At 45.3% G+C, this 16476-nt stretch overlaps 1 protein-coding gene across 2 annotated transcripts in view; it reads left to right on the forward strand.

The window, feature by feature from the left end:
* GRK3 (G protein-coupled receptor kinase 3) overlaps positions 1-16476 on the forward strand; it is a 58651-nt gene that overhangs the window by 19679 nt on the left and 22496 nt on the right. For both annotated transcript variants that reach the window (XM_082293246.1, XM_082293247.1), the window contains 6 exons: positions 8531-8604; positions 11261-11362; positions 12118-12192; positions 13147-13208; positions 14271-14322; positions 14914-15005. In XM_082293246.1, coding sequence (XP_082149372.1) covers positions 8531-8604; positions 11261-11362; positions 12118-12192; positions 13147-13208; positions 14271-14322; positions 14914-15005 — 457 coding nt within the window. The remainder of the gene's footprint in view (positions 1-8530; positions 8605-11260; positions 11363-12117; positions 12193-13146; positions 13209-14270; positions 14323-14913; positions 15006-16476) is intronic.

Below are 16476 nucleotides of genomic sequence, written 5' to 3' on the forward strand. Positions count from 1 at the left end.
CTGGGACGTGGGTTGAGGACAGCCTGCAGGAGGTTCTCAGGGGGGCTGTGGAAGCCCTTCTGCGCTTGCACAGTTCTGTGATCAGTTAAAAACGACACAGAACCCAAACCACAAGGAGACATCGGAAACTGTGTGGCTGTAAACTGAAACAGAAACCGTTCATGTGGGACATTTCACAGGGTTCTGCTCCTCACACGATTCTGTGCTTGTACCAAACTGGGGTGAGGGGACAGTGAAAGAGAAAATCTGCACTCTGAGCCTTCTAGAAGTTGGTCCTTTTTGCTGTTTGCAATGTTTTTCACCAAATGAGTGTTAGATTTAAGATCTCTTTATTACGTCGTAATTTCAGTGTTACTGGAAGCTACATTTCTTTCAACACCCTCTTATTTTGTGGGAAAATAAAGTGATACTTGGCATGAATTACACTGAAGATCGTGTCGAGGGGTGTTGCTGGAGCTCCTGCGGTAGATTTTATGTGCATTGGAGTTGTCTGTCTTGGTGTCAGGGATAAAGAGTATCCGTGGGCACTATCAAAATGCATGTATTCGTTTTGGATTTTCTTTTGATGAGAAATAATTGAGCATTTCTTTGTTGGGCTGCAGCCTGATCCCCCTGCCTGCCTTTGTGGGGGGGGGTTGAAGATGCTGAGTTGTGTGATTTCCCAGGGGAGCTGCAGATTAAATCTGAGCTTTAAAATAGGAAAAATATATACCCTATCATCTGGAACGTCCCATGATGGATAATGTACACATCCTGGTAGATTAGCATTTATATGCAGTACAGTTCTTTCAAGATATAAGGCATGGGGAGAAAGTCTTTATCTCAGCAGAGCAGTGCAGTTATACGGTTTTTGGGTTAAATTATCAAGAATTCCAGGCAAACTGGCAATTTTGAACTGAAGTAGTAGTATCATAGGAGAGAAGAAGAGAGTGTTAAGGACTATCACTCTATTATAGAGAGAACAAATGATAAATTATTTGCATGACATTTCCCTTGGATGTTTCCAGGGAAGCTTCCAGCGAACAAATGCCTGCCCTGCTGTGCACCTGCCAGAGGTGTGTCCCTGGAGTCCTGTAGGAAAATTCATCCCCTTCTGATCAGAGGGGCCCTGTGTGGTTGGTTCAGCCCTCTCCAGCCTCTCCTCAAGCTCCCTTTGCCGTGGCTTTAAACTTTGTCAGGGAGGTTTAGGTGGGAGAGCAGGGAAAGGTTCTTCCCCCAGAGGGTGCTGGGCACTGCCCAGGCTCCCCAGGGAATGGGCACGGCCCCGAGGCTGCCAGAGCTCCAGGAACATTTGGACACTGCTCCCAGGGATGCCCAGGGTGGGGTTGTTGGCATGTTTGGGCAGGGCCAGGAGCTGGGCTGATGATCCCTGTGAGTCCCTCCCAAAACTGGATATGCTGTGATTAATACTGTGCAAAGTGACTTCCATCCCAAAGGTGGTGTTTTTCTCTGCTTGTCCTCACCTGGGCTTCATTCACCCATTCCTGGTGGATTCTTCTCCTTGTGCATTGCCACTGTTCACATACCATCCTGATTTCCACTTCTTCCCACCCAGCAATTCCTCACTCAATCCAAAACAGTTGCACTCCCATGGAGTTTTTATCAATGTGTCTTGAAACAGTTCACAGACTAATTAAGCCTTTGAGCACCACTGTGAAATAGGGAAATATTAACTTGCCAGGTCTGTAAGGTGGCATAACAACAGCTTTAATGAGTCTTACCTGCATAACTGTGTGTCACTAATAAAGCAGATTCTCTGGGCCTGCCAGTGCTGCTCATCCCGCTCAGTGGGATCACTCAGCAGCCACAGAGCAGCTCAGAACCAGCACCAGTCAGTAGAATCTAAATTACTGGAGCTCTTAAGTGTTCTCACTTTCAGCAGTGCATTTAAGGGGTGGAGCAGTCAGAGTTGCAGAGCAGAGGCGCTGGAGAGCTCTGGCTATCAATTATCCCATTTCCAGGTGCTTTTATTGGTCCATACCAACATCTGTCCTATAAAAGAACATGGGCAGTACACCTGGCAAACCCCCTTCCCTGACAGTGCCCTGTCCAGCCAGGGCCTCTGTGCCATCCTGCTGTCACACGTGTCCATGGAGGTTGGATAGGTGGGGTCAAAAAATCTGCAAACCAGTTTCTGAACGTTTCTAGGTAGTTCTGCCCATACTTTCTGTGATTAAAAGAGGAAAAACAGCAGAACTATCTGTTTCTGAGCCTCCAGCTCACAGCAGCTTTCTCAGAGCGCCAGAATGAACCAGAGGAAGGCTCAGAAATTCCTGTAGGAGAATCAGCTGGGCTCTGTCACTGTTGTTTTAGTGGTTTTGCTGCTCTTTACCTAAGTGCTGTGTGTATTTACCAGCTGAATACTGCTGGCTTTGTGTTTTGATTTTGACCACAGCACAACAGTTCCTCGATGCTCTGGCTGAACAATTTGGCTCTTCACAGTGGTTCAGATACTGAGCAGAGCTTGCTGAGGCAAATACTGGCACCAGGGACTTGAGAACACCCTTCTGTTGTGGAATTACTCCATGTCTTCATCAAATGATCCTGTCACCTTGCTGCCACCTGAAAGCCATACCTGGATCTAGGCCCTTCCTGAGGAGCAGAACTGCAGCTCCCAGTGTAGTTTGTGTGTTCAGTAATTGGTAACAGTGAAGTTCATAGCTTGGAGCAGGGCAGAAAGAAAAATGGGATTCTCAGTAATAAAAGGATGTTGGTTTGTGTTACGTAATTAATTTTAAAATGTTGTATAATGGAAAAATACTGGTCAGGAAAATAACAACTTTCACGTCCTTCATAGGGCCTGAATTTTGATGTGGGGAAAGAACAGAGACAACAGACCTCAATCCCACCACCATGAGGTTTTTTTGGCTGCTCCTGGTTGTTAGCTTGCTCACAGCTTGCTGGAACCTTCTATTACCAGTTGCAAAGGGCTGAGATTATCTTCTGTTTACAAGTGAAGAAAAAACAAAACCTCAAATGCTGTGTATTCCTTGATGAGACTTAGTGAAGGAATTTAATCACATTCTTTGCAATAATTGATTGAAATGAAGTGCTTCAATTCTGTGTTTAGTGGTCCTTTTAAAAAAATTAGAATTTTTTGTGTATCTCTGTTTAGTGTTATTACTTCTCCATCTTTTAGAGGAGATTTTTCTTGTGTAAAATGCTCTTTTTTCTTTCACCTTTGATATGTTGAATGCCTTTGATCCTCGACTTCAGTCAGCTGGAATCTGCATGTTAAGGGAGACCAGAATATGAAAGATTTGTAGTAAATACGGTTCTGAGATAAGTTTTCCCCATTCCTTTCTCTCCATGGCTTTAAAAAATGATTTATCACACGCTCAGTGTTCAGAACTACTATTTCATGAGGATATTCAGAGAATCCCTGAATGTTTTGGGTTGGAAGGGACCTTAAAGCTCATCCAGTTCCACCTTCCACTATCCCAGGTTGCTCCATGCCTTGCTCAGTCTGGCCTTGGACACTTCCAGGGCTGGAGCAGCCACAGCTTCTCTGGGCAACCTAATAATGATAATTGAATGCTTTCTTTAAGTCTGTATATTCACTGCTTGAGATGCTCTTACCTGTGTCAGACCTCAAGCTTTTGAGATTTGACACAGAATTTGTGAATACCCCTCCACTGTGTCCCCAGTGTCAGTGCTGGAGGAGCAGCTCAGCTCTCCTGCTCCTCTCCCTGCAGGAATTTCAGGCATGCACAAGTCTGGTTTAGAAGGAGGGCTGACCAAGCTTGAACAATGATTTCCCTGGGTGAAAAGCTATTGGAAAATACTCCTGGAAATAAGAAGTTCCTTTGACAACACGTAAAACCTTTTAGCCAAAGCTTATTTTCATATAATGATTTCTAGACGTCATTAAACAAGCTACCTGGCAACTTGCAGCCTAATTTTGAGCTCAATTTGGTTCTGTTCTAGGGAAATTGTTCTGTTCTCCTCACCATTGGATGCCCGTCCTCTTGTGAAATACAGTTTGTTCTTTTCCCCTGCTTTCTATGCACAGGAATATGTTTCAGTCTGTTATAATGTATTATTTTTAATGCAAAGTGAATGAACATTAGGCTCAATTAGGAAAGAATAGATTAGGGAAAGAAAAGTAGTGGAATGTGTGGTGCTTTCTGGGTTGGGAGGATTTTTGTGGTTTTGGACCTTGCCAGAGCACAATTCCTACACAGTTTTCCTTGGTAATCTTTGTTCTTGGAGAGGGAAATTGGTGGTTCTCTTAGTTCTGGAGCTCTCAGGTGGCCTCAATTACCCTGTGCTGTGGCAGCTCCATGTGGGCACTGGACAGAACAGGAGTCTGAACGTGGCCTGGTGTTCTGTGACAATTGCAGGCTGGTGGGAATTACAGTTTTTATGTGGTTTAATAGTAGACTTTGTCCCAGTGTTTGTGTCTGTGACCCAGATCTGTTACTGGTACTGATGGATCTGAAGATCACCGAGGGCTATTTGAGGAGGTTGAACACACCCACAGCTGGATTTAAACACAGCTGTGCTGTAATGTCCCCGTGGTTTGGTGGTTGAGCTTTGCTGTCCTGTGGCAGTTCTACATGAGAGACATTTCTGGGGAGGAGATGCACCAGAATCCCAAAATCATTTGGCTCAGGAAAGCCCTCCAAGACCATCAAGTCCAGCCCATGACCAATCCCCTCCTTGTCACCAGCCCAGAGCACTGAGTGCCACATCCAGTCATTCCTTGGACACCTGCAGGGATGGGGATTCCAAACCTCCCTGGGCAGCCCCTGCCAATGCCTGATCACCCTTTCTGAGCAGAAATTCCTGCTGATGTCCAACCTGAACCTCCCCTGGCACAGCTTGGGGCTATTTCCTCTTGTCCTGTCCCTTCTTCCCTGGCAGCAGACCCCGACCCCCACCTTGGTACAGTGTCCTGCAGAGAGCAGGAGGTGACATGTCTCTCTGGCCATGGCTTCTTGCTGTTGTCTGACTTCACCAAGCAAGAAAGATCATGAGAGACATCTTGGAGGGACTTAGATAGGAGACCTTTAAGTGCCCTAAACAGGGCCAGACCCTGTGTTGCAGACTTTGCAGAGACATTCCCAAAGCTTTTCCTGCCCGGGAGCCGTTGGCCGGAGCGCCGGGAAGGGAGCCCGTGTCTGGTGCAGATGTCAGTGCTGCTTTGTTTGTCAGGATTCTGTATTTATACACAGCACGTTTCGGGAGGATTTGGAAACAGCTTGATATTTTTGTTCTCTAATTTGCTATTTTGCCTGCTAGAAAGAGGCTACATCAGCGTTTTGGACCACGTTCAGGCCTGCTGTAAATAGATGCAGCTTCCTTTCAATCAGTGACATTGTGAACACTTGTATCGGGGCTAAACGTGGCTATTTTTAGCTCTGCTCTCTCACCTAGTCACTCCTGTTTGCTTTAATAAGATTTTTATTTACTCCTGTTGAAAGGTTACTTGAATCAGTGCTCATAAAATTCCAGTTAAGTCTTTTTCTCCAAGTGTTTTATGATGGAGTTCCTCGTTGTTGTTTTATTATATTTATTATTCAGTGCTCTCAGCTAATTGACAGGGATGGAGAGGTGGTGTTGTGGCTGCAGGTGACCTTTAGACTGCTGGAGGAGGTGGCCCCTGTGGCAGCTATCCTGGGGGTACATTGGCAGTGCCACAGACTGGGAGCAGGGCAGGAAAATGCCACACAACTGGGAGATGAGAAGAAGGTGGCTTTAATCGTGATGAGTGGCCACATCTGGAGTGTGGTGTTCAGTTCTGGTCTCCGCTGTTCAAGAAAGACAAGGAGCTCCTGGAGAGGGTCCAGCGGAGGCCACAAATGTGATGGGGAGCCTGGAGTGTGTGGCTGGTCAGCAGCAGCATTGTGGGAAGGGCTGAATGCTGGAGACAAAAACCAGGGGTGGAGGGATGCCGTTGATTAGAGTCGGGATTTCATGCAGAACTCCTGAGGTCATGCTAGAAAAGCATAATTATTTAAAATAAATACTGAAGTAAACGTTTGTGTTGTTTTTAAAAGAGTTGGGTTAACTTAGTTCCCCTCCTTGTGCCCTCCAAGCTTGTGACAGGGACCTTGTCTAGCTGGGGATGAGCTCTGGGAATACCTGGTCACAGGTGAGCTGCCTCACCTGAATCTGTTCTCCCCACCACCCCATCCCTCCCTGCTCCTCAGCTTCTGGTGTACACTGAGCTGCAAACCTCAAAGGTGGCTTTTATCCCTCCTTGGAAGATATTTTGCCTTGGTAATTAGAATCAGTGCAACCCATGGCAATTGGCAAATTTCTCTTAGGATTGTCCATACAAAGATAAAGGGGAAAATGATTGTCCAGAGACTGAGAAGGAGGAGGCTGGGAGCTGGGTGCTGCCTCGCACTCCGTGTGTGTATTATTGATACCATCCATCACTTTGGTGCTACCAGAAGAAGCTCTTAAAAAATATTTTTCCTTTCCCTTAACAACCAGTGATCTGGTTGTTGCAGAAATTATATAGTTATAGCAGAAGGAATCTTTAAAGCCAAAGCTGTCAGCATCTTTATTTCATAAATAATTGCTGGTTCTTTTTAGCTGTTACTTAACGCTATCATTTTATTAATTCCTGCTTTCTGTTCCTGGGCTTATTTTTCTGTGTGCTGTTAACTGTGCTTATTGTGCTCCTCGTCAGCACTCCCTGAACTTCTTGAAACTCCTGTCACTTACTCAATGCTGCATCTGTCACTTCGTTGTGCCATTATGTGAGAGCTGCAGTTTCTGGCTGATCATTTTTCACTTAATCCAAGTGCAGCAGTAAAGGAGGAGATTTCCTTTGTGCTGCAGGGGAAGTGCAGGGTCTGTTGATAGAATGGGAGGTCGAAACAGAAACAATTCCAGTCTGAGGAACATTAAGCTCTAATTGGATTTTTCTGAGTCATAGAATCGCAGAATGGTTTGGGTTGGAAGGGACCTTAAAGCTCATCCAGTCCCGTGGGTAGGAACACCTTCCACTATCCCAGGTTGCTCCAAGCCCTGTCCAACCTGGCCTTGGACACTTCCAGGGATGGGGCAGCCACAGCTTCTCTGGGCAACCTGTGCCCAGGGCCTCCCCACCCTCACAGGGAAGGATTTCTTCCATACATCTCACCTAAATTTCCCTTTCAGTTTGAAACCATTCCCCCTTGTCCAGTCACTCCAGCTCCTGATGCAGAATCCCTCTCTGGCTTCCCTGTAGCCCCTTCAGATCTTGGAAGGTGCTGTGAGGTCTCCACACGACCTTCTCTTCCCCAGGCTGAACAGCCCCAGCTCTCAGTCTGTATATTTTGGGTATATCTGGGTTTTTGCAGTGCAGTGCCAAGGGGCCTCGGGGAGGAGCAGCCCGTGTCCTGTGGCTGCATAAGCCTCTGATTGTTCCCTGTGCCATGGGCTTGGGAACCTCTTCTTTCTCTGCCATAATTAAATTTAAAAAGTTTGGAAAATACTAAGCAGGGCTGGAATGTTTGGCGTGGCCTTGCTGGAAATGTGTGTTGGTATATTTTCACACTCCTCCCACAGTTGTCTTTGTGGTTTATTGTTGTGTTTTTTTTGTTGTTTGTGGGTTTTTTTGGGCCCCAGCCAGGAGCTGGGACCAGGCCAGGGATTTTTCTTTCACTGCATTCAGCGCTGTTTGTGCCACTCTTCAGTCTCTTAATTACCCAATCTTCTTTGGTTCATTGTCCTAGAAAAGTTCAGTCCATTCAGCAGGATTCTGCTCCGTGCTGCTGCTGCTTCCATCACGGGGGGAATAAGGAATTTGAGTCAGCTCCCAAAGTTTCACTTTTTGTCCTCAAAAAGCCACGCTGGCAAGGAGAGGTGGTCTGGCTGGGGAGATGGGGGACTTTGGGTGGGTTTGGCAGTGATGGGGACGTTTGTGACACAGATCCCTGCGTGAAATTCCAGGGTAGCAGGTGCCAGCTCAAAGGCAGGGAAAGACATTGCTTCCATGGGATGAGGCTTGTGACAGTGCATTAAAATGCTCCTAATGGAAGATTCTCATCTGCAGCCTGCCGGGGTCATGCTCTAAATTACTTGCAAACGAACTGTAAGGACCCTGATGTAATTTATTGAGCAATAAAACCCATTAGAGGTAACATGAACCGGTAATTCTAAAATGGGAGTGCAGAAAAGGTTATGCTTCATCAGTGAAATGTAGGTAAATCTCTTGCAAAAAAAAAAAAAACCCAAAACATGAATAGTATCTAGTTTTTACTGGGAAAAAAAAAAAAAAAAAAAGGAAGAAAATATGGTCTGTGAAGAGGAAGAAGATATTTTGGTGCATTATGGAAATGCCTCATAAAATCCTCAGCAGGTGGAAGCACTAATGGGCTTAATCCACCTGTGGGAGGTGAAGCAGGCTTGGGATCCTTTTGTGCTGGAAATGAAGAGCTGGGTGGGAATCAGAATCCTAAACCTTGGCAATTGGGGATACTCACACAGGTTTGCACAGTCTGTGGTGGAACCTGGGTGGTTTCATGAGCCTTTTTACAAGTCATCAGCGTCATGAGACAAGTTTTTCTGATTTTTCTGGTTTTCTTTCCAGGATTTTTGCTCTTTAAAGACTATTGCATGAATGAGATCGATGAAGCTGTCCCTCAGCTGAAGTTCTATGAAGAGGTGAGTGCTGGTGATGGAGGTTTGGGGCTGTGCAAGGAGCGAGGCTGAGGGAGGATGTCCCGCTCCTGCTCCGTCAGAGGATGCTGAGAGGCAAGGAGAGGGTCCATGGTGTGAAGCAGTGTGGACTGGTAGAAAAGGATCTGGGATGAAGTTGCTGGTGTTGGGATGACGCTGAAACCCTTCAGGCCTTTCCCCAGCAGCCTTTTGCCTGTAGAAAAGCCAGCAGGGTACAGCAGGAGGGGATTGTAGGGTGGGAGCTGCCCAGATGTTTCAGGAGCCGCTGTGGCAGGGCCGCAGAGGGGACACGAGAGGCAGCTTCAGGTGGGTGAGTTGTGTCCCTTGTCACGAGATAGCCAGGGAAGGAGCTGACAGGCACTGTGCAGGGCATATCCCAAAGGATCAGGATTCCAAGGAATGCCCTGGTCCTCTCCAGCTTCCGCTGCCGCACGGTCCGAGCTCCATCACTGCATTCACTCATTCATTCATTCATTCCCTGTTACACTTGTGACACTGAACAAACCCCCAGTGAATTCTCTCCCAGGTGCTGGTTTCAGGGCAGACATGCCCACGCCTGATGCTCAGGGTTAATTAGAGCTGGGGTGGTCTTGGCTGCCTCACTCTTGAGCTGATAATTTAACTTCTTTCTTGCTATCAGCACAAACAGCTGGTATCAATTTGGAGATCAGTCCTCAGCAAGACTCCATTCCCCCACTCAGATCAGATACCTGCTGTCAGTAAAGAATCTTTTTCTATCATTTCCATCTCTCTGTACACTGAAGATATCACTGTCATAAGTAATCCGAAAAGGCCTCTTGTACCAGATTATTTAGCAAGATATTTTTAGCTGCCTCTTTATCTCTGAAACAATTCAAAATTGTATTTTTAGGTTATTAGCAAAGTGTTGCCTCAAAAGAATTTCAGTGCTTTGTCATGTACTTCTGGAAAAATCCCATTAAAGATATTTAAAGAGAGGTTCATTGTGTTTTCCTCTGTGGCATACCAGATCCAGGAGTTTTTCCTTTTTTTTTATATATTTGATTTACTTGCTGCATTTATTACACATAGAATAATCTGAGTACATTGCTACATTAAAAATTGCTTGATGTAGAAGAGCTCCGTACTCCAGGGATTTCATATCGCTGCAGCTGGAGTCACGATCAGGCATTTAACAGGATGAGTGATTCATCCCGATCGGTTTCAGAAGGAAAAGAAAAGGAATTAAAAAGAAAAAGTGGGAAAAAATAAAAGAAAAACAGAAAAAAAGGAAAAAAAAAGAGCAGGAAAAAAAGAGCTTCTAAATACTTGAAAACAAATACATTCTGATCCCAGTTTTTGAGGAGATCCTTTGTCTGCCCCTTCCTGGAGGTTGCCTGGGAAGCCTTGGGTACATTCCCTTCTCCCGGGGTCAGGAGTGGAGCTGCTGCCCAGGCACAGGTTGTGTTATAAATGGGACACTCCCAGCTGTGCCTGTTGCTGGTTTTTGGGATGGCTGGGGGGCTCTGCTGAGACCCTTCAGCGCTGGCTGTGGAATTGGGTGCTTTAACAACCAAACACTGAGGGACAGGAGGTTGTGCTCAAGTAAGACGATCAGATATCCATCAGGCTTCCTCCTGTACTGCTAATTATTTTGTGTCATTGCATTAATTAAAAGTGTTTCTTGGGCAAAGATGTTTTGAGTCATTTTAATTTTAAATTGGTATCAAGGGGGAAGCAGCACAGATGGCAAATCGGGGTGGGACTGGTGCCTTATCATGTCAGCAAACAAGAGGAGTACAGCTAGAAAGATACGGAGTTTAATTAATGTTCCACCTCCAGAGGTAGGTTGGTTTCAGTTTGTCTCTTGATAATTGGACTCGATGATGTTGGAGGTTTTTTCCAACCTAAGCAATCCTGGGATTCTGTGGCACGGAGCAGATCTGCTCACTGACAGGGATCTGTATCCCAGGACTTCACAGGCTGATGCTGGGAAGGTCCAGGAAGTCAGAGCTGAGTCTTTCCCCTAATGATCTTGCACGGTTTTTCACATTTTGTCACTCCTGGAAGAACTCTTTCCCTAAATATGCTCCAGAGGACCCTTGGACTTGGTGAACTTCTTGTTCTGGAACTGGTTGTCAGGTTTTGTTCTGTAATTGAGCCATCTGGGATTGCTGTTGTTTCACCTGGAACACGCTGATCTCCTACAGCACACCTGAGGAAACTTGATATATTTGGTAAAATTGTATTTTAGCCACCTTTAGGCTTCAAATCCACAGTGTAGCTGAACTATGTGAACATTTTGAAATGTGCTTGTTATTCTTTCTTGGACATCTGTACCTGATGTGCTGTGATCAGGGAATCAGGGAATTGTTTGGGTTGGAAGAACCCTCTGGGCCCATCGAGTCCCACTGTTCCCTCAGCACTGTCAAGGCCACCTCTGAGCATGTCCCCAAGTGCCACATCCTATTAAATCCCTGCAGGGATGGGGACTCCATCAGTGCCAGCTGTACCAGGGCTGGAAAATTCTAATATCAAAGAGAAATCTCAACTCTTAACTGTGCTGTTGCAGGTGATTTTTCATTAATAAATTAAAGTAAAGCTCCAGCCACAGTCCTGTTTTGACCCAATGGGTGAGAAATCATTAGGAAATGAGTGGTGTGTGCTTGCCCTTGTGCTGCAGATCAAGGAGTACGAGAAGCTGGACTCGGAGGAGGAGCGGCTGTCGCGGAGCCGGCAGATCTACGACACCTACATCATGAAGGAGCTGCTCTCTTGTTCCCACGTGGGTATCCTGCCCTTTTCCCTCTGCCTGGCAGCAGGGATGGTGCAACACATCTGCTGTTCCATCCACAGGGTGCTCTGGGTTTGGCCAAATTCAGAATATTGCTTTTGTTATCCTTTCTTTTTTGAGGTGTAAAGGTTGACGGTGTGCTGCAGTTTTCACTGAACTTAGTGGCACGCAAAGGAAGGATCAGGAGATGTATCTGGTTTATGTTTCTTTAGACTAAATCTCTGTTTCCAAAAGGATGAAATGAAGTGGCCAAAGTCACTGAAAGTACAGTTTTCTCCAGCTGAAGTTTGGGCCCACTGATCTGTTCTTAACAGTTTCACGTGCTCTCATTTGAAAGAAGGATTTGCAGGGTGGTATCATGCTTTGGGTGGAGGGTTTAAGTGGTTTTTTGGCCAAAATGCATTATTTTGTTAGTAAAAAGTCCATGTCTGCTTCTGGCTCTGGAGCTGTGCCTATAAATGGAATTTTTCATGGATTTGTTAAAGGAAGATCATCACCCCCTTTGATTTTTACCTTCCTCCTCTTCATCTTTCCCTCTCCTGCCTTTCTGCTTCAGATTAATCCTGTTATTGGATCATTCTGCACACTTCACACTAAAATTCACTCTAATACACCTGTGGGAGGCCTTACTGATTCCCCCTGGGGTCGGTGTTTCCATGTGAGGAAAAGAACAACAGTGCTGTGACCTGAAATGAAACTCCTGCCAGTTCCAACTGTTTGAAATCTTTCTTTTTCTTTTCCAAAAGCCTTTCTCAAAACAAGCTGTAGATCATGTACAAACACATTTAGCCAAGAAACAAGTGCCAGCCAGCCTTTTCCAGGTGAGCTTTCACAGTCTGAACGTTCAGCTTCTCTGACAGAAAGTGACTTTGTAGATATTATTTAAAGAGACAGAGTAAATGGGACCAGTTTAATTCTGTGCTGTAAGTGGGATTGAAATGCTTTTCCAAGTCAAAATTACAATTTGCTCTTCTTACCTATAATATTTTCAAGCACATTTAGAAAAGCAAACTGTACCTTGGTGTGTGAACAGAAGAGTTTTTATAGTTGTGTAATTTTAAGCCATTAAATGATTTGGAGTAAATCACTTTCCATCAGGAAGATGCTCATCCTGTCAGGGTGAACTGAGCTGCAACAGTGGAGAAATTGTCTTATCCATCATGGGGGTGTTTGTAAGCTTGAATCTCTTTTATCTAAATCTGATGTATTTTTATATGCTGAAAAAATGTGGAGGTTGCCCCTGCCTGATCCCTCTTGTGCTCCTGAGCTGTACTGGCTGTTGCCATGTGGTGATGGCAGTGCTGGGTGATGTCTCAGCACTACCTGGGGGGAGGTTGGGCCATCACACAGCCAGGGGAGGGATTTCCCTGGAAAAAGTCACCTGCAATTTCAAGGTGCTGATCTCTCAGCAAGGACAGAGAGGAGAGAAGCACCACAAAGATGAGGGAGCAGCTCTGGAAAGTTTGGATTGTGCAGAGGGTGACAATTTATTGTTTAACTACATTTGAAAAAAAGAACTTTTTGCCCCCACACCCTTGCCCCTGGCAAACCCTGAAGGTTCTCTAGCTCGTGAAAATACTTTGTGTTTGACTTCAGGACACCTGCTCAGTTTTCAAAAGCCAAATAAAGCTAAAATGCTTCACTGAGGCTTCTTAAGGACAACGCAGGATGTGCTGCAGCTGTGTGGGGCCAACGAGAGTTCTCTGTAATGGATGGGGTTGAAAAAAGCCATTTATTGTCTGCTTAAATACTAATTGTTTCCTCACCCTTTTTAGCCATATATAGAAGAAATTTGTGATAGTCTCCGAGGAAAAATATTTCAGAAATTTATGGAAAGGTATGAACATGGAATATTACCTGAATTAGCTGCCTAATGTAGTGGGAAGCCAGGTCCCTTCAGTACTGCTGTAAATAAGGCTAAAAATGGGTATTAATACACCATGAATCAGATGGAGTTTATCAGCAAGCTTTGTAAATACCCAGCTTTGTGGGACGACCTAACCAGTGTCAGGATGTGTGAGTGGAACAGCTGGAAAGCTGAGGGATTTCTCAGTCCCAGCAGGGAGAGGTTGGAGTTTGGGCTCCAAGGTGTGAAAAGGCAGAACTGGGGTTTTGGGGATATTCTCTGAATGCCCTTCTCTGGTGTGGGACTGGGTCCCTTGCAATGAAGGTGTAATGAAGGATTGGAGGCACAAGTCTGGCTCAGCAGAGCAGCCCTTTCCTGCTCGTGTGTCAGGCTCTGGAAAGCTCAGCTGCCACCCAGCAACACCCAAATCCACTCTCTAAACTGGTTTGGTGCTATTCTGTGATAATTATAAAAATGCCTCCATAAAGCTGTTATTTCTTACTTTGAGAATAAATACTTAATTATTCATGTAGGAATAAGCAACTATTTTATTTATTTTTTTCCCCAAAGCCTGTGGTATTGCTGATGTTTTTCCTATTTTAAGATACAACGAATTTAAAACGTTCCTTGGAGTATATGGAGGTTCATTAACATAAATCCAGCTGCCTCTGTTTTCTTATCATTATCTTCCTCTTGCTGTAATTTAAATGTTTGTTAGTTCCAAATGTAGTTGTTTAAAAATCGAGAACCATCTTTGAATGGTTGAAAACCCTGTGAGAGAGGTGTGGGGACACACTGAGCCCTTACAGGGATAAGGTTATCTGCTCTCTTCCTCTCCCAAGGACGTAAAACGTGGAGTGTGCTCTGCCTGGGAATTGTTTTTCTTGGTGGGGGTGAGATTACAGTTGGTGAAAGGAAGGCTGTCATTTATTAAATACCACCCCACGCCCTAGCTCAGACAAGATTTTAAATATCAGAGTCTTGACATTTCCTGTAATACTCTACACAATAGTCTCAGACAACTTTTAAACTTTTTTTTTTTTTCTTTTGCAGTGACAAGTTTACTAGATTTTGTCAATGGAAAAATGTAGAGCTAAATATTCATGTAAGTACTTACAAGTATATTTATCTTGTCAGAGGCTGATACAGGAAAGAGAATGTTCAGTTTCGAATCCTGCTCTGCAAAGGCCTCATTAAGGAGGGTGGTGGATGTCACTGCTCTGCTATTCTTAGGCACAGCCCTGATGATTCCTGTCTGGACGTCCCCTCTGCCTTCCTCTGTTAATAGAATTTTGATTTTTTAATGGCTGAAAGAGCTGAACTGCCAGAATTGCTGCTCTTTATCAGCCCCAATCCCACTCCAGTCCTGCTGTGATCCCAGCACCCTCTGAGCCCCTTCCCTTGGCCTCTGCTTTTGTCCCTCTGCACTTCTCTGTGACAACTTGGGCTGCAAAAATAGCCCTGAATGAGACTGGCAGTTTTTGGGAACATTCCCCTTATTCCTACTTCACAGTGTAGTGCTTCCAAGTACATGGAAATATCAACAAGAAGGGGCTGCTTTTCCAACACAATAAATGCTGTTGAATTACAGTTGAAGATCTCAACACATTCATGGATCATTTAGATGCTTTCACAGTAAGTTTTTTAATGCTGAAAAATGAAGGTTTTGTTTTGTTGTCTCTGTTTCCATTTGCAGCTGACCATGAATGATTTTAGTGTACATAGAATAATAGGAAGAGGGGGATTTGGTGAAGTGTACGGCTGCAGAAAAGCAGACACTGGAAAAATGTGAGTATCACCCACTCTGTGGCAGAGGTGATTGTAAACTCTGGACTGGTAAGGAAATCCTTTTAGTAATTTCTTAGGAAATCACTGGAAAGCAGCATCACGTTGCTGTAAAGTTCTTTGTGATGAAGTTTTATCCCCAGAGGTTCTGATTCCTGGGCACATGGAAATGTCCTGTCAAAACTGCTGGAAAATGCACGTGTGTTAAAATCAGGTGTGTGTGCTCCAGCAGTTCCCTGGATCAGAGGCTGCCAGGGCAGAGGGATGTTCCTGTGGAAGCTGTGGTGGCTGCTCAGGTGTCACCTGCTCCAGGGGCAGCTGGGGGTGCTGCAGGAACCTGTCCCCAGTGCTGGGCAGTCAGGGCTGTGCCAGGGCCCATTCCCAGTGTGCTGTTCCCGATTTGGGGAATTGCATCAGTGCCTGCCCCATGTGTGGTGAAAGCAGTGATCCCTGCTGCTGTTTGGAAGGGGGTAGCCCAGTGTTGGGCTTGTGCTTCCCAGAGCTCTCCGTGGGAACTCCAGGGTCAACCCTGGGTGGTTTTTTATTCTCTTTGTGATCTCACCATTCACACACCTCACCTGGTCATCAGATTTCCATTTCTAGGCATCACTTTCCCATGATGTTCTGATCTGAACATCTGGGCATGGATTTAAGCAGTTGATCTCAATGTCAATCCATTTCTTTATACCCCACCCTTTCATCTTGCTTTTCTCCTAACAATTCTAGTCCATGGCCCATCGTTAAACATTTCCCTTCCAAGTGAGCAGGGCATCTGTGACGTGCCCTGTCTCTGGTTCCAGCTGGCTCCCCTGGCACTTGTGTGACATCCCTGACAATAATAAACTTCTGACTCTGAACAAGTGGAAGACATGTTAATGTTGCTATTCTTATATTCAGTATTTCTGCAGTGACTTCAAGTATTTATATTAATATTCTTACTAACAACGCTGGCTTTATTCTTGCTTTGGTACTTTTTGTCCGTGTACAATTCATTCATTTGTCCACATACAAAAATAAACATTTTATTTAGCTTGAGGCACACTCAGCAGGCAGTTCTCAGAGTCACAGCCATCTCTGTGTCTGAGTAGGGCTCTGGCAGGAGGTGGATAAACCTTGAGAAGTGAGAAGGAGAGGAAAAGTGAAGCAAAGGACAGGTTTTATCAGATATAAATAGAGCAAAAGGAAGTGAAATGTGGGAAAACCAACCTTCTTTTCCAAATTTGAAGCAGAAGTTTACATGAGGTTCAGCTTCTGGGTAGAGGTTTGGTTTAATTCTTTCTTGATCCAAACCTGTCTGCCCATCCCTAACCCAGATCCCATCCCCTCTAGATGGCTGTCTCTGCTGCACTTAGAGCCTGCAAGGAGCGTGGGAAGCCTCCCCTCCCTCCCAGGTAACACCAGCAGTGTTCACTGAACACACACACACCTGAGCCTTCTGCCAGCCACCCCTGCAAGGACCTCTAGAGAGGGGCCA

This window comes from Coloeus monedula, assembly GCF_965178545.1.
Source record: "Coloeus monedula genome assembly, chromosome: 18".
NCBI lineage: Eukaryota > Metazoa > Chordata > Aves > Passeriformes > Corvidae > Coloeus > Coloeus monedula.